A 23,682-nucleotide genomic window follows, 5' to 3' on the forward strand; every position below is an offset into this window, starting at 1 on the left:
GGCTTTTCATTTTTATTCTGTTAATGGCCATCACTGGAGATGAGGTGTTCAGAAAGATCTAATACTCCAAGATAATTCTCACAAAAGAGCTATTAGGAACAGAATGGGCTACAGTAGGAAGCTGATAATTAGAAAACAAATCTTTAAGAAGTAAAGACTACATGGATTCGTATGTGAATGAAATGGGGGAGTGAGTAGTCTAGAGGAAGTTTACCATAATTCTGCATCTTCAGATAATTCATTTTTATATATATATTGGACTATAGTTGATTTACAGTATTATGCAAGTTTCAGGTATATAACATAGTGATTCACAATTTTTAACAGTTATACTTCATTTATAGTTATTATAAAATATTGGCATATTCCCTGTGCTGTACAATATATACTTGTAGCTTATTTATTTAATACATAGTAGTTTGTACCTCTTAATCCCCTCTCCCCATGGTGCCCCTTCCCCCTTCCCTCTCCTCTCTCCTTAACTGGAAACCAGTAGTTTGTTCTCTCTATTCAGATAATTCTTTTAATTTCTAAAAGCTCTGTTTTTATTTTGAAGAAGAGAACTGCCAACTAGGTCACAAAATTTGCAAGAGCAGTAGAGGAAGATGAAACTTTTATTACATACTTCTTCCTAAACTAATGCTGCTTTTACATTCTTCATCATTACATTTACATTTATCATACATACCTTTTATCATACATGATTTATCAAATATAGGTTATTATATGAAACAGTCTAATTTTTGTCTGTTTATCTTAGGTTTCCCCAGTACAAGCTCTGGTAAATTGCTTGCATCATTTGACTCACTGTTACTCTCCACTGAGTTAATTATATAAAAATTACCTCTGAGTTTTGGAGCTGGGCAGGGAGAAATAGTAAAGCCAAGTGCAGGACATCCAGATGGCAGCTGTTCATACCTCAAACAATAAGCAAGATCGAAAGACTATACTCAATTAATTACTTCTTTGGGGGCATGAAAGCAGGATTAGAGTAAGGCAGAACTCTTACTGGTTCTCACTGACCAGGTGGTTGTGGTTTTGACGATCAGAGTGAACATTTTCGCCTTGGAGGCAAGGGTTCTAGACTGTAGTGCCACTAGAGCCTCAGTTGTCTCTAAAAAGGAGAATAATATCCGCCAGAGGCTGAGGCTCAGGAGATCTGGTTTATAGTCCCAGCCCTTCCACAACTAGTTAGGAACTTGGGGATTCAATTAACATGCAAGAGCTTTTATTCCTCACCTGTAAAATAAGACTATTTAACAAGATAACCTCTCAAGATCTTTAGATTTTAGCAGATTCAGAATTTACAGGTACAGACATGTATAGATTGATTTTAAAAATAAAGTAACACATTTTCCTATGACTCAGAAATGGACAGAGACACAGGTCTCAAACTTAGCATATTTTCTGTTTCTAGTTTATTAGATTTAAAAAGCAATTTCTTAACTGATTATTTTTCTTTGATTACAAACTACTCATAGAAGTTAAATGAGGGATTTTACTGGACTGAAACTAGAACTACTAGTATATAGGAAAATCTGGATTTAGACAAGGCCTTATAACTTTGGGTAGGGCGATTATTTACTTTCAAAAGCAGTCATTCTAGATTCCTTTAAATAGCCGCTTTTAAGTCCAGTATAATATTTTTAAATGTAATAAATATCATTCTATATGTAAATCCTTAATTTGCACATTATTTTGCTGAAACAAAATCTGCCTCAAGTGAGAATGGCATACCTTAATTTACATGAGATTAATCTCTGTAGCCTACCAATTAATAAGTTGGAATTTAAAATTAATAAAAAAATGTACGGTGAAATGGGTGTAACCATATGGTGTATATATGTACTTTAAACATTTACTTGATCCAAAGTTTCTAAAACACTGAGAGTCTTAAGGTAAAACTGTAATGCTTCAGGTTTTTTTTTTCTTTTTTTTGGCTCCCCGGCGGGGAACCAAACTCAGTTTTCTTATTAATGTTAAAATTAGGTGTACAAAGGTATTTTCTGGTGGCTATTAATTCTTCGAAAAATAGACAAATTTTCAGTCTCCTTAGCATTAAATTGTTACTATTAAAGACCAGTGGTTAGGAGTACATAAATAAGTACTTCATAAAAGAAGCCCTAGTTCCTAGGGCATTAGATTTTCTAAGTTTAATTACCCTAGATTAAACTCATTTCCTTTTTTAATAGGATTACTGTAGTAGTAGGGATATTCTGAAGACATAGGATATCTAGATTTCAGCAGTACATTAAAAAAATTTTTTTTTAATTTATTTATTTTTGGCTGCGTTGGGTCTTCGCTTCTCTGCACGGGCTTTCTCTAGTTGCTGCGAGCGGGGGCTACTCTTTGTTGCGGTGCGCAGACTTCTCATTGCAGTGTCTTCTCTTGTTGTAGAGCACAGGCTATAGGCATGCGGGCTTCAGTAGTTGTAGTGCGTGGGCTCAGTAGTTGTGGCTCGCGGGCTCTAGAGTGCAGGCTCAGTAGTTGTGGCGCACAGGCTTAGGTGCTCTGCGGCACGTGGGATCTTCCCAGACCAGGGCTTGAACCCGTGTCCCCTGCCTTGGCAGGCGGATCCTTAACCACTGCGCCCCCAGGGAAGCCCCAGCAGTACATTTAAGAGAGTTTTTCATGATATCTTTTGAGGGGGAAATTATAACTGATTGTTCATAACTGAGTAAGTGAATGAATGAGTGAAAAGAGTCCTAAAATATCATCCTGGAACACAGTCTCTGATGAATTGTTGCAATTTGCTTCCTGTCCTTTTCAACCTCTTCATTAATCCTTGGCTAAAGACATTGCCACGCTTAGTCAGAGTTGAAGATGTCAAGCAGCTGAAAAGAATAATTAAAATTTTGAGCTGTAAAGTTGGAATCCAGTGGTATTCTGAGACATAAAGCATAAGTCACCACATTATGTGATTCATGGAAAGGTCAACTGTTCTTAACACCATTTGCAATTAAAGAGAAAGCAAACTCAGGGACTAAATTAGATGCTGTGACTAGGTTCTCTAGCAGATCTCTTAACTCGAAGTAATTTAGATACTGTGGGATCTTACCTAGTGGGTAAGATCTTAATTAACCTAAATCAGACAAAGCTCTTGTTACATTGCAGTACATTTTTATTAGATTGTCTTGGAAATTCCCTGGCGGTCCAGTGGTTAGGACTTGGTGCTTTCACTGCCAGGGCCTGCGTTCAATCCCTGGTCAGGGAACTAAGATCCCACAAGCTGTGCGGTGCGGCCAAAGGGGGGAAAAAAAAAAAAAGGTTGTCTTAGTCATTCTTTGAAATTAAAATTCTAGAAAAGAAGCATTATTAATATTACCTTAATATTAGGATGTTATAACAGAAACATTGTTGTTGATATACTTACAACATAAAACACCCTGAGAGAAAACAGAGTTCCTAGTAGTTTAAAAGAATAAGAGAGATGCTTAACAATATCCCCATCTCAGTTTTGTTTACAAGGAGCCACTAAGAACAGAGAACATTTGTTATCAGTTGATCATGGGCAAATTTGTCTTACTAAAGTTTTCCCCTTAATGTGCAAGAGAAAGCACTAAGTTATTAGGAATTTTAATTAGGACTTTTCCTTTCCAGCTCGCTAGATTAATTGTCTACAAATTCTATAATACCCTATGAAGGCTTAGCGATCATCTAAACTTTAAAGTTAACTTTAAAAACATTTTAACTTTAAAATGTTTTGAAAATTAATTTTTATCAAATCATTAGGAGATAGAAATAATTTTGTCAGAAAATATTCATGGGAAGATAGAAAATGTTTTTTTCCTGAGTGACTGCCAAAGTCAAGAACAAACTAGAGGCAGTTCCATATTGATTTTCTAAATAATGGCTTGGAAACAGAGGTCTTCCATATTTATTGCTTCTTAGTCTTAATGTGAGAAATTTGTCTCCTCATTTTAATTGTGGGTGATTTCACTTAATCATGGGGTAAACTATCTTTTACGGTCTGTTACAACTCTGGCTTGGAATTCTGTGGAGAAAAAAAAATTGTAACTCTACCTTTTATGTGGTTGTAGAATATCAGAAACTAACTCAATCCTTAGAGGACTAAAATTAAGTCATAAGCAAACACTGTCTAGCAATCAGAGGTGGCTCTGTAAAACACTGAATGCAAAAAAAATGGAAGATTCCAATTCAGAAACCAGCCACAACTATCTGTAGATTTAAATAGCATAAGCATATATTTGAGGTGATATGATTTATATTCTTATTTCTTATGGATTAATTCAACAGACATTTACTGAGCCTACATTGTCTGCCTGGTCCTGGAGAACCAGAAGCAAATGTAGGCCCCACCATATGTATCCCCCTTCTTTTATGTAATTATAAATAAATTGGTCTCTTATAACTTTTAGGGAGCCTTACTTTATGAGTAGTTTCACTGGGACCCCAGGTTGTTGACCTGAGGCTGTAAGTCCTTATTTCACTGTTACCATAGTGAAATTACAGAGTTTAGTGATAGCCTGTGTTAATTAACCCATTCAAATACTATAGCAAGCCTACACGTAGTCTAACGGAATACAGAAACCTCGGGACAGGGTTTCCTCTCTCTTCTGTGAATCAGTCATTTTATTGTTATATTAGATTTTTTTTTTTTGGAAGTATTTCAAATAGGTTGAGCCTAAGGAAATCAGGCCAGTGAACATGATGGCATTTATTACTGGATTCCGACAAGTAAAATCAAGATTGAAGGCTTACAGATACTTAATGAATGAACCATATTTCATGAAAATTCTTGAATTGTAAAGTTCAGGTGTCCAGGAACTTATCAACTCCTACCCCACCTCCACCTCTCCACCCCACTGCCCACCCTGGCTTTTGGAAATGTGAGAGGGTATTTTGGTTGTCGCAAAGATGTGGAGAGGGGAGTGATTCTGGCTTTAGTGAATAGACCCCATGGATGACATAATGGCCAAAGTGTCAGGAGTAACCCTGGTTGGAAGCAGAGTCCCCAGGCATATTTCATCTCCCTCTGCCCTTCCCTCTTCTTTTCTTTTCTCACTAGAAAGGGAAAACCCCAGCAGTACGGATATTAGGGGTAGCAGTATGCTGTTAGCACCCTGGTGCTCTTGTCACGGCACTTATTTGGTGCCACTCCCTCTTTTACATCTAAGATATTTTTCTGAGGAAACATTGATGTCTGAATTAGTATGTAAAGTGCTCAACATCATTAGTTATTAGAGAAATGCAAATCAAAACTACGATGAGGCACCACCTCACACCAGTCAGAATGGCCATCGTTAAAAGTCTGCAAATAACAAATGCTGGAGAGGGTGTGGAGAAAAGGGAACTCTCCTACACTGTTGACAGGAATGTAAATTGGTGCAGGCACTATGGAAAACAGTATGGAGGTTCCTTAAAAAGTTAAAAATAGAGTTGCTGGACTTCCCTGGTGGCACAGTGGTTAAGAATCTGCCTGCCAATGCAGGGGACATGGGTTTGAGCCCTGGTCGGGGAAGATCCCACATGCAGCAGAGCAACTAAGCCCGTGCGCCACAACTACTGAGCCTGCGCTCTAGAGCCCTCGAGCCACAACTACTGAGCCCACATGCCACAACTAATGAAGCCCGCATGCCTAGAACCCGTGCTCTGCAACAAGAGAAGCCACCGCAATGAGAAGCCCACGCACCGCAATGAAGAGTAGCCCCCGCTCGCCGCAACTAGAGAAAGCCCACACACAGTAACAAAGACCCAATGCAGACATAAATTAATTAATTAATTAATTAAAAATAGAGTTGTCATATGATCGCACTCCTGGGCACATATCCAGAAAAAACTCTAATTCGGAAAGATACATGCACCCCAGTGTTCATACCAGCACTATTTACGATAGCCAAGACATGGAAGCAACCTAAATGTCCATTGACAGATGAATTGATAAAGAAGATGTGGCATAGATACACAATGTGAATACTACTCAGCAATAAAAAATGAAATAATGTCATTTGCAACAACGTAGATGGGCCTAGAGATGATCATACTACTAAGTGAAGTAAGACAAAAAGAAAGACAAATACCATATGATATCACTGATATGTGGAATCTAAACTATGACACAAATGAACTTATTTACAAAACAGAAACAGACTCACAGACATAGAAAAGAAACTTATGGTTACCAGGGGGGAAAGGGGGTGGGGGTGGGGATAAATTAGGAGTGTGGCATTAGCAGATAAAAACTACGGTATATAAAATAGATAAACAGCAAGGTCCTACTGGATAGCACAGGGAACTGTATTCAGTATCCTGAAATAAACCATAATAGAAAAGAATATGAAAAAGAATATATATAACTGAATCACTTTGCTGTACACCATAAGCTAACACAACATTGTAAATCAACTCTACATCAATTAAAAAAATTTTTAATATAATAAATAAATTAGTGTCTGAAGGGACATTAATTCTCTATACTTTTTATATTAGAACATATTTATTGACCCCAGTAGAAGGTGTGCTGTTATCTTCCTTATCTTCTTCCTTTTCCCCTCTGTGATTATAATCATAAGTATACTATTGCTGTGTATACATCTATTGTATATACATTGATGCAGTTCATTGAAGCTCTAGGAGTGAGTTGTTTCCTAGCTTCAGCTTAGTGAACCTGTGCTTGTGATATTTTCAGGAACAGTACAGATTCTCATTCAGCCACTTTGACTACTATAAACCTGATGTGAGTTTGGAATTTAAAAGTTAGTTGCTTTGACCTCAGCAAGACTTGTTCACTTATGCGCTGTTCCTATTTAATGTAAGCACACTTGGGCCAAAGAACATGTAAATATTTGGCTTCGTATTTGTCATCTCACATTAAATGTTGACACTAGTTATAGAAATATCTCTAGGAGACCCTTTTCTTTGGATCAGAATTCCAGCTTCACTTTCTTTCTAACCATTTCTAAATGATCATCTTATTGCAATTCAAAATATCTAAATTTGAATTCATAATTGTCTTTCCTAAAACTAACCCTGTTTTTCATCTTCCCTATTGCATCATCACTCTCTTAGACTGGAAACTTGGGACTCATCTTTTTTTTTTTATTTAACTTTAAAAAAAAATTTTATTGGGGTATAGTTGATTTACAATGTTGTGTTAGTTTCAGGTGTACAGCAAAGTGAGTCAGTTATACATATACATATATCCGCTCTTTTTTAGATTCTTTTCCCATATAGGGGCCTCATCTTTATTCATTCTCTCTTTCATCTCCAACATGTAGTCAGCAAATCCTGTTGGTTCCTTCTTCAGAAGAATCACTAGGCCTTTCTTTCACATTTCCTCTGCCACTACTTTACTCCAATCCTTATCATGTTTCACTAAGAACACCTCTAGTTTCTCACCTCTCTTCAAGCTTTTGACTTCTCAGGTTAAAACTGCCAAAGTAGATGGCAGAATGCGTTAAGACATAATGTCTCAGGAAAAAACAGGAGACAGGTGAATATTTACTCTGAGATCATCTAATCTGCAGCAGAGTAAAATTTATCTTTGTCTTTTGTCCTAAATTTTAACTAATCCCAGAGTTTTACTTACTCATTTATGCCTTCATTTAATAAATATTTAATAGTATTTATTAAGTATATGTTCTGGTATAAATAGCTAAATATTATATTTATTGTCTTTTCATTTTCCTTTGACAATTGATCTGTTGTCTTCAATTATCCTATTTATGCTTTCTCTAGTTTTTTAACCTCAACCTTGCAAGCTCTAGTCCTGTTTCTTAGGTACCAGGCCTTGATTCGTTTTAAGCTCCGTAAATCACACAAGTCCCAAAACTGTTGGATGGCAAAGCAAGGACTCAACTCCATCTCTTCTGCAGACCAGCAGCCTTCCAACCCCATCTTACTAATATAATAAGGCCTGTTGTTCTAAGCTTAATGACATGAAACAATAGAATACTATAATGTGATGGTATCTCAAGAGAAAGGGCAAAGGAATGAGAAATTGGCCCTTTAATTGTCTTTTTATAACAAACTTTAAGAAGTTTGGAAGGCATTATATTCCCATAAGTAGCTAGTTAATAGCATACGTGTCTTCAACTTGCTTCCTGCTCCTTCTTGGTTGTATTTTTATTTTGCTATTCTTAAAGAATATTTGGAACCACTAGGGCTGTATGCAGTTTAGTGGGAAATTAAACAACAAAGAACAGTGAAGCCAGGTTATTTAAAAATGTAATAGCTTCATATCTTCCCCTGCCGAAGCCATCTATGGCTAGTAAGATTTTGGAAAGAATAAATTGAGTCAATCCTTGTTCTTCTCACATGGACTTGAAATAGCCCTTGAAAGTCATTTTCTTGCTCTTTCAGCAATTTTTATGTTTTCTGAGAATGTGAAAAATGTGTTTGTTTTTTTATTCCTGAGAGCCCGGTATGGTCTGTTCTTCACCTGTGATTGGAAGGTATAAAATAGATATTAAGTAAGGATTTTCAGTAGATGGCTTATGTAGATCTGACATTCATGGAGCATAGCAGGAAAACAGCTCCTTACTGTGGCGAATAGCATTTTCTAAAACAATATAGCATTACCTATGTAGTTCCTCCAAGTGGTAGTTTCTCTGACGTAGAATATGCTTGAACATATTCTAATGGTTTACCGTATACTTTTGAAATTTGAGTTGTTTTATTTTGCCTTTTTTATTATTAATTTTTATTGGAGTATGGTTGCTTTACAAGGTTGTGTTAGTCTCCACTGCGCAACAAAATGAATCAGCCATATACATACAGATATCCCTTCCCTTTTGGACTTCCTTCCCATTTAGGTTACCACAGTGCATTAGGTAGAGTTCTCTGTGCTATGTTCCCATCAGTTGTCTATTTTATGCATAGTATCAGTAATAGTATCAGTAATGTATATCAGTAATGGTAGTTCTATGTTTAGTTTTTTAAGGAACCTCCATATTCTTTTCCATAGTGGCTGTATCAGTTTACATTCCCACCAGCAGTGTATGAGGGTTCCCTTTTCTCCACACCCTCTCCAGAGTTTATTGTTTGTAGATTTTTTTGAAGATGGCCATTCTGACCAGTGTGAGGTGATACCTCATTGTAGTTTTGATTTGCATTTCTCTAATAATTAGTGATGTTGAGCATCTTTTCATGTGTTTGTTGGCCATCTGTATATCTTCTTTGGAGAAATGTCTATTTAGGTTTTCTGCCCATTTTTGGATTGGTTTGTTTGTTTTTTTGATTTTGAGCTGCATGAGCTGCTTGTATATTTTGGAGATTAATCCTTTGTCTGTTGTTTCATTTGCAAATATTTTCTCCCATTCTGAGGGTTGTCTTTTCGTCTTGTTTATGGTTTCCTTTGCTGTGCAAAAGCTTTTAAGATTCATTAGGTGCCATTTGTTTATTTTTGTTTTTATTTCCCTTTCTCTAGGAGGTGGGTCAAAAAGGATCTTGCTGTGATTTATGTCATAGAGTGTTCTGCCTATGTTTCTAGTGTCTGGTCTTACATTTAGGTCTTTAATCCATTTTGAGTTTATTTTTGGGTATGGTGTTAGGGAGTGTTCTAATTTCATTCTTTTACATGTAGCTGTCCAGTTTTCCCAGCACCACTTATTGAAGAGGCTGTCTTTTCTCCACTGTATATTTTTGCCTCCTTTGTTGTAGATTAGGTGACCATAGGTGTGTGGGTTTATCTCTGGGCTTTCTATCCTGTTCCATTAATCTGTATTTGTTTTTGTGCCAGTACCACATTGTCTTGATTACTGTAGCTTTGTAGTATAGTGTGATGTCAGGGAGCCTGATTCCTGCAGCTCTGTTTTTCTTTCTCAAGATCGCTTTGGCTATTCAGGGTCTTTTGTGTTTCCAAACAAATTGTAAAATTTTCTGTTCTAGTTCTGTGAAAAATGCCATTGGTAACTTGATAGGGATTGCATTGAATCTGTAGATTGCTTTGGGTAGTATAGTCATTTTGACAATATTGATTCTTCCAATCCAAGAACATGGTGTAGCTCTCCATCTGTTTGTGTCATCTTTGATTTCTTTCAGAAGTATCTTATAGTTTTCTACGTACAGGTCTTTTGCCTCCTTAGGTAGGTTTATTCCTGCGTATTTTATTCTTTTTCTTGCAGTGGTAAAAGGGATTGTTTCCTTAATTTCTCTTTCTGCCCTTTCGTTGTTAGTGTATAGGAATGCAAGAGATTTCTGTGTATTAATTTTGTATCCTGCAACTTTACCAAATTCATTGATTAGCTAGTTTTCTGGTGGCATCTTTAGGCTTTTCTATGTATAGTATCATGTCATGCCTGGTTGTTGTTTTCTTTTTTTTTTAACATTGAAGGTATGATCTGGGATTAGAGGAAATGGGGAATTACTGCTTACTGAGTACAGAGTTTCAGTTTTGGATGATGAAAAATTTCTGGAAATAGATAACGGCAGTGGTTCCACAACATTGTGAATGTACTTAATATCACTGAATTGTACACTGAAAAATGGTTGAAATGGTAAGTTTTGTGTTTTGTATATATTACCTCAATAAAGAAAAAAATTTTTTGAAAAACACTGTGAAGGTATGACCTCACTTAGAAAATAAAACTGAAATCAACCTGGCCCCACTAAAGGCTATATTTTTTCTTCCTCGTAAGCCTGCTGTTTTGAAAATGTTTGTTTACAAACAGCATATATTATTTTTCCTGAAAAAAAGAAAAGTAATGAGGAACTAAGAGCCAGTCAGCATTTTTGAGCAGCACCAGTATAATGATACCACCTGGAGTACTTAAAATTCCAGACAAAATTAAATATTTGTCATTTTAATCTGCATATACAACTTCATTATGGGTGAATGTACACTTTCTATCGGGCCCTTGGAAATCTGGAAAACAGCTTGACTCTTTTACATACCTCAGGTTGGAGACCACTATTCTATACTCTGTCTCATGACATCACAGATACTATTTTATTATACCATTTCATCTTATGACACAAATTTCTGTATGATTCTGCACTTGCTTTGCAGGTGGTTCTTGGGGGTTACCTGGCCCTTCCTTGGTTGGAGGCTGCTATTCCCATCAGGGCTTTATGGTACTTTACAGATGTGAAATAGCTCCCCAAACACCTTTGAGAGCCCCTTAGGTGGTACATGATTCCTTTGAGGTAGGCAGAGCCTAAATAAGCAACCTTCACTGCTTATTGTACTTCTTCAGTTAATTGTCCCGAACAGGAAGACAGGTAATTTAACTAATTTCTAAAGAAGGTCAGTGCCTCTGTTCTTCCTTCCTAAAACCTCATGATTCTGGTATTGGCTTTGGCACTAAGCAAAAGCTTCTGTTGCTCTCCTTTCTGAACTAATTGGTTCTAAGCAGTAAAATAAAGTACTTGCCTTATTTAGAGGTTCATATGACTATACTAATCTCAAAAGATTTTAAACTCCTTTACAGTTCCTCGCTTTGTCATTTTTCTGCTCCCCCACCCACTGGCTGGTTATGGGGGTTTACTTTTACATAAAGAAAGCCGCTGAAGTCAAGCAAAACCTACCTCTTATTGAATCCCAGTGGGAGGTTAATACAGTTAGGGACTTTTTAGCTGACCTGGCTGCCAGCTGGAGGAGGGCAAGAGAAGAGACTCCTTGAGGAATGCACAGCCAACTGATGCGACGGGTTTTAACTTCAGTGCCTTCCTTGCAGATCTGTTCTCTGCTTTCTACAAGTACAGATAGTAATTGATGTATTAGATTTATCATTTTTCTTCCTTGATTCAACTTTACTTTTCCCCATCTTTTGCCGCTTTTGGAAAAATTTATCCAGCCAGTCGTCAGGCATCAGCATCAAGAAGGTCAGTCTGTAGAAACAGAACAAGTTCCTTGGTCTTTGGACATTTTTTCCCAGTAGATCCTTCATGAATAAAATATAGTAAAGCGTGAAAGAGAAGGAGAACATTAGGCATTTTATCCAAAAAATAAAGTAGTATCCATGAGGTCTGGCAGCTGAGGGAGGTTTTAATAATATAGAAAAGCCTCTGGAATTAGTCTTGGTTTTTATAAGGAGTATCTTTTGTCTGGGATTAGCTTCCAAATAATTGCAAGCGAGGGAGGAAGTACCAGCCATGAGTTAATAATTGAAGCTGGATAAAGAGTGCATAAAATCCATTATCCTCTCTACTTTTATATATATTTGAAATGTTGCATAACAAAGAGGTTTTTAAAAGACATCTTTTCCCCAGGAATTTTGGAAGGATAAAATCTATTTCCTTATGAAATTTTCAGCATCCCCCCCCCGCAATACTCAACAGTGTTGAACACCATAAAGATACTATTGTAGGTTTGTATTACTGAGGGAAAAAATATTTTCTTGTCAGATATAATTCTGAATTTAGTAGGGTTTTTTGTTATTATTTTTGTTTTGTTATTGTCCAGATTATTGTATTTATACAGCAATGTGTAAAATTATTTCAAAAACTAGATTCTAGTGAAACTTGTGTTCAGCTTTTGTTTCCGTCTAAAGGCATGTTCAGTAAACTTTAATCAGTATTGAGAAGTCTGAAAACTACTCAGTGAAAAGATAGTATTAAACAGTTTCTTTATAAAGTAACACTTAAACGTTTTTAGTTGTTTGTAAAGGAAACTTTTTGTGTTATCATTAAAATATCCCTGATACATCTTTAGGTGGTATTTAGTAAAGGAGCCTATTTTCTCAGTCTGGGTCCTAACTTAACTTTACTGCTAAATCGTCGGTGTCTTCTAGTTTGTCATGTTGATCACACTTATTAAAATATCTATGCCAATTGAGATACTATAACTTTGAGCTAAAGCAACCTTTTTTTTTTTTCTTTGTAAAGGGCCAGATAGTAACTATTTTACGCTTTGAGGGCCACAAAAGTGCTCTATTACATATTCTTCTTTGTTTTTTTTTTCTTAGAACTCTAAAAATGTAAAAATAGTTCTTAGCTCTTTTGTAAGAGCCTTATTAAAACAGGCAGAATTGAACAATTGCTTTTTAATTAGATGCTTTACAAAATATTAATAAAAGCTAAGGACCCAAATGTTAAATGTTATTTTCAAAGGTAAAATTATGACTCTCATACAAAATGAACATATGTCAAAGATTGTATTTAACTCACTAATTAACCAATTATTAGGAGCCAGGAAGATATTAAAATGAGAATTGGACTTACGGAAATTTATATTCTCTACCAGACAAAATTGATTTGTATTTCATCACCAGTGCTGTCCACAAGGTAATTTCCGTCTCTACAGGGTTTCAGAATAACCTAGCCAGAGACAAAGATGCAGACCTTTATACTATCAGATAACTCCAAAATATCCAATAGACAGCACCAGATATTCCCTTGAAAGGGCACGTAAAATTTTTTACCATTTTAGTCTTTCACAGTGTCTGCTGACAATCTCCCATCCCTCTTGTGATCATAAATAATTTCCCAAGATTTTTCTTGATCACAAAATAGTTGGTCTCTTTAGGTTTGACCTGATTATTTATATAGATGCATTAAGAGTGCTAATTAATCATACAGACATCCTTGAGTTTTCTTTGCAAATCCACAGTGATACAGTTTTGAGCAATTACTAAGGCTACAAGATTAACTTCTGTATGGAGGTTTTCGTAAAGAATTTTAGGTTGGACTTTTAAACACCTCTATTATTTACTATCCCAAGGTTAGGAAACCACACCTAAGAAACTCTCTGACTAGATTTCATCTACAGAGCTGATAAATTTGAGTGAGTTAATCTCATCTTTAGGTCCCCAGCATTTGCTGAGGCTTGCCGGGAAGTAAGTGACCTTCCTTACCACCGCTAAGCCAGGGACCCTGTAAATCAGGCATCAGGTCGGTTTTCCTGGGAGGGCTTCTTTTTAGACATTGGCTCCATATATAAAGTCAACTATTCTTAATGTGGTTTTTCATATATGATTAAATGAGACTCTTTTTCAAATATGACATTCTAGGTATGTGTGGTTACAAAATCCAATTATATCCTAATAAAAAGGAGATAAGATACTAGTATTGATCCTACACAAATAACTGTATTGCCATAAAAAGTTAAGGAAAACTCAGTAAGTTTCTGAATACTGTTGATTCAGTGAAAATCAGATACCACTTAATGTTTTATTTTAGATCACAAAAGCAGAGTCTACTAAAATGTGAGTTAGAAATAGTTTAAGAAGAAAGTAAAAGGGCTTCCTCATGTAGCCACAAAAAATAGAACATTAAGATAACATCAACAGTATTCTAAACAAAAAACCACAATAAAATTTCCTTCATCAGTTCATTCCGTCCTGTGTAGTTAGTTCTTGCTCAGATGGAACTTGGGTCAGCAGTCTGCTTTCATGAAACATCTGCTTCTGGACTGAAAAGCATCGTGGAAATCCTGGTCTAGTCCACTGGTAAATTCTGAAAGTTATCTAAGTGATGTCAGCTCAGAAACATGTACCTAAGGGTCTGTTCTTTGGAGTAGCAATAGTTTGTAGAGTACCTTGTACATTCCTTTCCATGAGACTCTTAAAGATAGTTTTAGGTTTAACAGTTAACCTGAAAGTTTCATTTTTCTATATTTAGGAGCCAGTCGTGGGAAGGCAAAATCAAAAGAATTGTTGAAAGAGATTTGGGCCCTTGATTAAGATAGGAGCATGGATGAGAAACAGTACTTGGTTATTTAATCAAAATGACAATAAAACATTATAATAAACACGTAAGGGAATGCAATTTCAAAGAACTTAGCTCTTTCACAAGTAAAAAACCTTTGTTCTTTCTGGTTGGTTTGTTTTGTTTTTTTAATCATTAAGAACATTGTAAATCCAACATAAAGCCAGAAAGTTATTCTGCTATCTAGGCAAATTACACAGAAGATAAAGAATAATCTTTCATATTGTAGATGAAGGCATTAATCGGTAAGCCAAGGAAACTAGCCCATCAAAACTGATTGAATTTTGCAAAATTTGGACATATTTCGTGTCTTCTTTTCAGATCCCAGTAGTATAAACCAAGGCAAATCAAATTCAGTTTCTAAGATCTGTCTTTCTTTCAAATTCTGGAACAAACTGCCATTTTACTTTGGGACAAAGATGCTCTTTTTCCTTCAAAAACAAAAGGACTTTACACCTTGTACTGTTGCTCCTAGCATAGTTTGAACCTCCTATATCAATTATAACATATTTCAGAGAGAAGATTAGGTGGAGGGAGTGGATAATAAGAAATATCTGTCACACACAAGGATTTTAGCAGACCAGAAAGGCTCCTGAGTAAACATAACAGACTTTCTACAGCCCCACATTTCTCTTACACCTTCTTAAAGTGGCAAAATGAACCCGATTGGTAACATGACCTGAAGATATAGCCACTCTAATAGCATATACAAATAAGAAGCAAATGTATATCAACTTAAAACTATGCTTAATAATCAACATTTAGTATTCTGTTTACTTAGAAATTTATCTGAGCATCCAAGAATTATTTGTTAATTAGCTGCATTTAACATTAGTTCAAGATTTTAAATTGCCGTAAGATCTTGGAGCTATTTAAGCTGACACATAATTGCTATTGATATAAAAAGTTATTCAGTATTACGATTCAATTTAGATGAACACAGATTTTCATTTTTCTAAATATCAGCATTATGTAAGAAGAATAATATTAACTTATTTGTTCAGTAAACCTGTATAAGTAAATTTAGGAAGTTCAGATTAATTTTAATCTGAATTAAAACAAACCCAAGTAAATTAAAATGTGTGCGGTATTATACTTGGACAAAACTAGTCTTTTTTCTTTGGTTTTGTTTGTTTGTTTACAAATCTAGTCTTGATTTGCAAAATATTTAACTTAATTATATGAATTTGGATTTTTTAAATGTTTCAGAACTAGTAGTTTCTGTAAGAAGGATTTTTTTTCTTTGTCTAACATATTTGAAGTATTACATGTTCAGTTCGTTTTCTTGGACTTCTAAGAATATTTGATATGTAAGTGCTTATTTAGCTCTATAAAACCAACGAGAACAGAACCCCTTAATTTAAGAGCTATTATAATTAATTTTTAATGTCTTCTAAAAATAGGAAAACATTTTACACTTACACAACAAGAAGTCAAGATCTTTCTGAATTTCAGACACAGGCACACAGAGAGCCATGGCTTCAGTTCTACACCTTCAGCCATGAATCAAAAGTAAGCACAAAACCTTACCAGTACAGATCTCAAAGAGCTGTTCCCGTTTATAATATATACAGCATTTTTAATTGAGTTGAGCTCAATATAGACAAATGGGCAAAAAGAAAAGTCTAACAAACTGAATTCACTTTTGGTTTATTACCCAACAGAAAATAGATCTATTGTGTATCACTTTTCTGAAGAGACCACCAAATGGTCAAATTATTAAAATCAAATTCTCATTCTGTGCTGCCATCAATGAGGAGTAATTTATCATAAAGCAGAAACAAACAAAATCAGCAAGAGAAAAAAAATCGAAAGAACCAGAAAGTAGCAAAATTAATGTTCTATTGCCAGTTGAGATTTGCTTTGGGAGCCAAGAAGACTTTGTACCCAGGCTAAGGCAGCCAGTGAGGGGTACTTCTCTGACAACTTGGGTAAATTCATTAGCATCTTGGTGGAACCTCAAAAACTGTTTGAGAATAATTTTTTGTAAGGTAAGATCATGACTCATAAATACACAGTGAACATTTCTTACACACAAGGTCTTACACACCCAGGAAACTCTTCAGCGCTGCCCTGTACATATGGCAGCTCATCCAGTCAAGGCAGTTTTGATCTTATGACACCTTGTCTCCACACTTGCTTCAGTGATCTCAGTGGGAAGGAAAGAGAATAAAAGAGCCTCATGACAGAAATGTTTGGTTTGGTTTTTTCTAAGTGATGAGATTACACATAATTTTGCTTTCTTTTATGCCCACTCGTGTTTTCAAAGTTTTCTACAGTGAACATAATTGTCTGAAGAGAAGGTATATTTAAAATGCTAATAAACAGAATTAAGCAAACATCTGCTAATGTTGATGCTAGCAGTGCAGGATTGGTTTTGGTTTTGGTTTTGGTTTTTTGTCATTGTTTTTGTAGAAACAAATATTTACTCTGTTGAAACCTTAAAACCTAATTTTTAAGCAAAGACACAACTTGTTTTAAGTCATAAAATTCTCTATTAATTTGTTCTGGAGAGTCAAGGTCTGAGTTCTGTGCCTCTAGAGATAAAAGAGGAATTTCTGGAGCCATGGTTTTAACCCAGAATTTTCTTCAAATTCATTCAAGATACTTTGGATTCCATTCAGAGTACTTTCTCTGATTATAAATGAAAACTGCTAATGAAGCTGGTGAATGCTGATAGAAGAACCTTCTTTGAGCTCTCAGTACTCTGCTGGCCTGAGCTTCCAGCCCCATACTTAAATAGAAGTATAGAAATGATCACAGCTTTAGGCTCATAGAAAGGACTATACTGTACTATATCAAATTGTCTTCATGTTAACCTTTGTGCATGTTAACTTCAAAAAAATGTTACTAGCTATTATACATTGTACACGCTACGCTATATTTTATAATCATTAAAATTCTTCCCGTGTGCATTTCCCAAAACTACTTTTATAAATGAAGAAATAAAGCTCAGATCTGATAGGTTGTTTTAGGATAAATCCCAAAGTGACTTTTTCAGTGCAGAAACAGTTTCTTCAAGACATTCAGTTCTTTCATGCAGTATCGTGGGTATTGAATAAATAGTATGTGATGGTACAGGAGCTGAGCTCAGGTTTACGATTGTGGTGTTTTAATCTGTTGCTTAAACTTCAGAGACCTTAATGCTTTTCATTCAGAAGCTTTTTCTCCCTTTGTCCATAGTGAAAAAGACTTCAGGGTCTCATGCCGTGCACAAGAAGTCTTTCTGAAGTCTTTCGCTTGCTCAGTTTTCACTTAAATGACTTTGTGAACCTAAAATGAAAATAAGAGAAGAAACATTAGAAAAGCATAGAAATTTGTCCTGGCGATCTTTTAGTCCTTTGTTGAAACATGGGTAGATTGTTTTCTCTTTGTATTTATTGAACCAAGCTACCTAAACAGTGTTATCCTATTTAGAATGTTTTTAACCTTCTTTAAGCTATTCTCTAAACCTTATCTGGTTTTAAATGAAAATACAAATGTGGATGGTGAATTAATGTCCTGTAGCTTTAAATTCAGCCAGTTTGGTGCTTTTGTCTTTTGTAAAAGATGCTCACAGCTCGAGAAGAGAGGCAGCTACTGTCTGTGATCTCCATTCTCAAACTATTCAACTATTCATTTGCATTAGCAGCTCTAGCAAACCGCACCCGCACCCAGGCGCGCGCGCATGCACACACACGCGCGCGCGCGCACACACACACACACACACACACACACACACACACACACACACACACACACACACACACACACACACACACACACACACACACACACACACACACACGGATGCTTGTTTGGCAGAAGCTTTCTGTTTATTCAGCAGAGTCCTCCCTGGCTCCCAGATGTAGAAAGCTCTAAGAGTTGATGCAGGAGATAGAACCGGAACTGTGGCTGAGGAAGGCACTGCGGAGGATTGGCTATGCAGGGATGTTGATGTGGTGTGGCTGTACCTGCCTGCTCTGTGAAAGGCACTTCTCTGAGTCTGTGAAGGTGAGAAGCCCAGGGATCAACTAGAAGCTTCATTTCGGCCGGCTGTTGGTGGGGGAATGCATTCCCAGTGGTAGCTGTCCTCATTTACAGAGTTATTCTCGGAAACCAAGTATGTGCAGCCTTGACAGACTATGCCACAGCTCCTCTGCAGTTTGGAAGCTGGGACAAATGGAAAGAGCTTACAGCCAAAAGAGGTTGTGATTGTTTGCACGATCCAAGCTTGCTCTGGCAGTGCACAAATGAAGGATGAGCTTTGTGGCAAGCAAAATCAGCAGACTGCTTGACAGGGGGTTTTGGTAAGATAAATGTGTTGCTTGTGTTTTGGGTCTCCACCACCTTGCCCCCCACCTTTTTGTTTTGTTTTGTTTTGTTTTGTTTTTACTTTTCTGTATCAGCTATATAGAATTGCCTCTTAGCAATAACTAAAACATTTTAGAGATTCACATTTAGTGGTAAGGGATAGCCAAGGGAGCTAGAAAGGAAACCATTATTTCTGGTCTTTCAGTTTTGTGACCTTCAGAAATAATCATCAAGTTTTCTCCATATCCATGAAGAGGCAGAAGCTAGGAATTTCCAGAGCAAAGAACGCTAACAATAAGATATCCCTTCCCTTCTTTGAACAGTCATAATTACCCCCGCTCCTTTTTTTTCCCCCCCCCAGCTTTCCCTATGGCCTGCAGTGGAGAAGAAAAAATAAAGTCTTCTTGCTCTTATTAAATTGTTGCCGCTGGAACAGTACTAGGCTGAGAATATAAGTATGGAGGTGGAGGAAGGCAGGTTGAGGAGTCTCCTATTTTCATAGCTGTGCATTGGTGGGTGTTTAGCTTAGGTTCATTAGCGTTGCTGTTCATTATCAAGTGGTTGTTAGTGCTTTATCTCTTTGCCTGTACTGTGATTTAATCCCTTTTATGTTCTATTTTGTACAGTTTTTCTTTGCCAGGCCCAGTTGTATCATTATGAGGCCTTTTTCTGTTATTATTAATACATTTTAGCCTTTATTAGAGAAAAGATGGTTGTAGAAAGTAGCCCTGACATACTTATGGACCCCAAGAAAGGTAAAGATATTTTCTCTTTAAAATCTAGGGTTTGCTTTCAGCAGATTCTGGAGTCTTGATTTGGGGATCTTTAATAAGCATTTTATTGCAAGTTAAAGAAATAGTCACATTAGGTCTGTGAAATCCTACCTTGCTCTAATCTGCCTTAAGTTGGATCCTGTTTCTTGTGTTTTTCTAAGCATGAAGGTTTACTTTTCCTCATCCTTTCTTAGGCAAGTGTTGCTGGATGGTATGGTGACTGTTTTATTAGCCTACCTCAGACCTTGTCCTTGAGCCCCCCTTCTCACCAGTGGAGAGAGCCAAGTTTTCTAGCTGCTTAGAGGGGCACAGAAGAGAACCATTGACACCTGGCTTTTTGCTGACTCACTGGTTATATAAGCCTTGTAAATACAGCTCTCCATATACTCCATTAGGTTACTGGGCAGGTGGCCCCCTCCTTGTTTACTGGCCTTTTCCTTTCTCATCATCCTTCTGCTTCTTCCTTAAGTTTTTGGTAACACAGTCTCAACCTTTCACCAAGTGAGTTCTAAGAAACAGTGAATAGACAAATCTTTTTTCTTCTATTGAATTGTTGGGTTAACTGTATTTTCATCTTGATTATGATAAAATTCCAAATTCTGTATTTTCTTGGCACATGAAACCTACAGTAATAATACATCTTTTCATTTGTGGGCCAGTTAAAGTAAAAACTTCCTTTTCTATCTTTGAGAACTCAGTTTAAATGCCCCTGTTCAAAGAATTATTCTATGACCTCCCAATCTAAAGTAGGTTTCTCTGCCTTACATTATTCCTTTTCTCACAGCACTGTGTTCTTTTTCTTTGCAGCACTTTTCACAATTTATGTTTTTTGATTACTGGTTTTTCTGTTTCCACCACTTTTCCCCACTCAGCCCTAAGTGTCATGAAGGCAGAGACTTTATTTTTTTGTCGATATATGCCCAAGCACCTAGCAGAATGCCTGGCTGAGAGTTGAAGAAACGACAGTAGGCAGCATTACATGTGTAAAGACCCTATGCTGATGTCGACTGAAAAAAAAAATGCACGACGTCAGAGTTGTGAAGTAAGTTTTATTTGGGGCAAAATGAGGACTATAGCCTGGGAGACAGCCTCTCAGATAGCTGTGAGGAACTACTCTAAAGAGGTAGGTGGGGAGTTAAGTATATATGTGATTTCGGTGAAGGGGGATTCATGCAGTCAAGCACACATGTTGGCAGAAAGTTGCCACTAGTCACAAGGAGCAGATGCCTCCATTAATGATTTAAGTGCTTTTCTAAATATGAGAAGATGCAAGAAATTGGGGTCATAAAATCTGAAAAATATCTAACGATCTGAAGCCCTGTTCTGCCAGTTTTTCCCGGAGCACAGAGTGCCTCATTCCTGATCTCTGCCCTGGCTCCTTTCAGGGTGTGTTGAAGGTCAGCGGTTACGGTGGCTAGTGACTTCATCCTTGTAGAGGCAGATGGTGAGCAACAATTCTTCATCCACAGTGAGAAGAAACAGGATGAGCAGCAGGGTCTAAAAAAGGCCAGTGTGGCTAGAGTGGGAGGAGCATTCTATAAGATGAAGCTAGAGAGAGGTCCAGAGCCCAGTCAATCACATAGGACTTTATAGACCAAGTTCACATTCTTGTTGTTAATATTTTAAGAGTGTGGAAAGCTACTAAAATAATTTAAGCATTGGGTGATTTAGGATTTCCTTTTTTTTCTTCTTCTTCTTTTAATTCTTCAGTTTAATTGAGGGCCTAAATGAATGCAGCTAGATCAGTCAGGGTGAGTGATTCAGGAGAGAGAGGACAAGATTTTTTTTTTTAATAGTTCTTCTGTTCCTCAATTTAATCTTTTTTTTAAAATAAATTTATGAATTTATTTATTTATTTCTGGCTGTGTTGGGTCTTCGTTGCTGCTCACGGGCTTTCTCTAGTTGCGGCCAGCAGGGGCTACTTCGTCGTTGCGGTGCGCGGGCTTCTCTTGTTGCAGAGCACAGGCTCTAGGCGCACGGGCTTCAGTAGCAGCATGTGGGCTCAGTAGTTGTGGCTCGTGGGCTCGAGAGCGCGGGCTTAGCAGTTGTGGCTTGCGGGCTTTAGAGCGCAGATTCAGTAGTTGTGGCGCACGGGCTTAGTTGCTCCGCGGCATATGGGGTCTTCCCTGACCAGGGCTAGAACACGTGTCCCCTGCATTGGCAGGCGGATTCTTAACCACTGCACTGCCAGGGAAGTCCTGAGAGGACAAGATTTTGTCCTAAGAGTTTGACAGTAGAAGTAAGTAGAGATAGGTGGGAAGTATTATAATTTGACAGAAATTTGGAAAGTAAAATAGATAGGACTTGGTATTGGATTGGATATAGGTAGAAGGCAGATGATGTCAAGGATGATTCCTGGGCTTTGGCATGGTTTGGTTTTGGCTTGTGTAACCTGATGGATAGTAGTGCTTTCCCTGAGATATAGAATACTATAAGAGAACCAGGTTTAGAGAAGGATCACAGTGTTTGGTTTTGGTCATGTAGATTTTGATACAGTCAAGTAGCCCTTTGGATCTGTACATCTGGATTCCAAAGGAGATTGTACTACTTTTACCATAGGGAAACCTTTAGTGATATCCTTGGAATAAAGTCCAAAACAGTTTAGACCTACCTTGGGAGCTTATCTCCCACCATAGCCCTCTCCTGTGCCATACTTTTACAGTCTCGTGAACCATTCAGTTGTCTTGAAGAGACTATTACATTTCCTTCTTCTGGGCCTTTGCTCGTACTGGCGGTCAACCTGAAATGCCTTTCCTTACCCCTTCTCATTTTTATCAAAAACTTCTTCCTTCAAGGCTCATTTCGTTTTTCACCTCCTCCAAGAAGCCTTCCCTGTTCCCTCTCCGTTCCTGTATTCAAGAAGTACTTTACCTTCATATCTACCATATCATTTACTTAATCAGACCTGTGTTTCATTTCTGTGTCCCACCAACTAGGTTATGTGTTTCCTGAGAGCAGGGACTCCACCTTCATTCAGTTCGTTAGATAAGAAGAACAAAGGATAATTGCAAAATTAATTAAATAGTAGAAGCCTTGATCTTTTCTACACCCTGCTTCCTTAGTCTCATAGCACCATGATGTCCATCTATCTACTCCTGATTTTCTCTAGGCTGTCCTACATTTGTACCTTATAGATACCTACATACAACTTTTCTACCTACATAGTAGAAAAGTTCTTCCTTTCATACGCAAAATCCCTAAGCTAGTCATTCTCATCATATACTTTTTTACTTTTACTTTATTTGTAATTTATCAGAAAAACTGAAATCTTGCTGTTGCTTATCACACGTGAAAGAATTGACCAAGACAGGAAGGACCAGAATTCATAGCTGATCTTGTTCTCTGTGTCTCCTCTTTTCCCATTCTCTGGAATAATTCTAGAAGCCATGCAGTACTTTTTTCAGTGAGGTCACTTATTGGCGTTTAAGACTGGGTAAGACTGTGCATTGCAGGAGGCGTGACCCACATATTTCCTAGTGCTCCCTGATAGGATAGCACTGTCCCCAGTTGAGCAAGCCTCCCCCCAGGGAACAGAGTGTAGAAATGCAGAAACAAGTTATGAAGGTTGGCTCCTTCCCATTTAAGTAATTCTTTCACAGAGGCTTAAGCATTCAATTTGTCTCTTCAGACATCTTTAAATAGTTGAATTTCCTTCTTACTATCTCAGTTAATATTTGTATGTATTGATTTTCATTCTTTGGAAGCCTGAATTTCAGTGATTTCTTACCCCTTTTAGGAGTTATAGATACCTCCGTTTAAAAACCTGAGAGACAACTGGACTACCGTCTGAAATTCATACCAGTCACATATTTATGCTGTTTTTTTTATAGATGTGTTTTTAATTTAGACCTTTCTTTTAGTCATAGTTGTCCCATTATAACTTGGAAATATGAACTAGATTGTATCCCTTATGTTCTATTTGAGAACGTTGGTTTATATATCATCCATTGTCATTACAGATGTTGAATGAGAAAAATCTAAGCAACTCTAAACATTATATCACAAAAGA

At 36.9% G+C, this 23,682-nt stretch overlaps 1 protein-coding gene across 6 annotated transcripts in view; it reads left to right on the forward strand.

Annotated features, from left to right (window-relative positions):
* TMCC1 (transmembrane and coiled-coil domain family 1) overlaps positions 1-23,682 on the forward strand; it is a 160,320-nt gene that overhangs the window by 99,719 nt on the left and 36,919 nt on the right. Inside the window, exon 1 of one of the 6 annotated variants that reach the window (XM_068559407.1) lies at positions 18,398-18,600. The exons of the other annotated variants lie outside the window; for them this stretch is intronic. Coding sequence (XP_068415508.1) covers positions 18,475-18,600 — 126 coding nt within the window. The 5' untranslated portion in view covers positions 18,398-18,474. Of the gene's footprint in view, positions 1-18,397; positions 18,601-23,682 lie in introns of those variants that run through there. 6 annotated transcript variants of the gene reach the window in all.

This window comes from Eschrichtius robustus, chromosome 12 (assembly GCF_028021215.1).
Source record: "Eschrichtius robustus isolate mEscRob2 chromosome 12, mEscRob2.pri, whole genome shotgun sequence".
Classification (NCBI taxonomy): Eukaryota; Metazoa; Chordata; class Mammalia; order Artiodactyla; family Eschrichtiidae; genus Eschrichtius; species Eschrichtius robustus.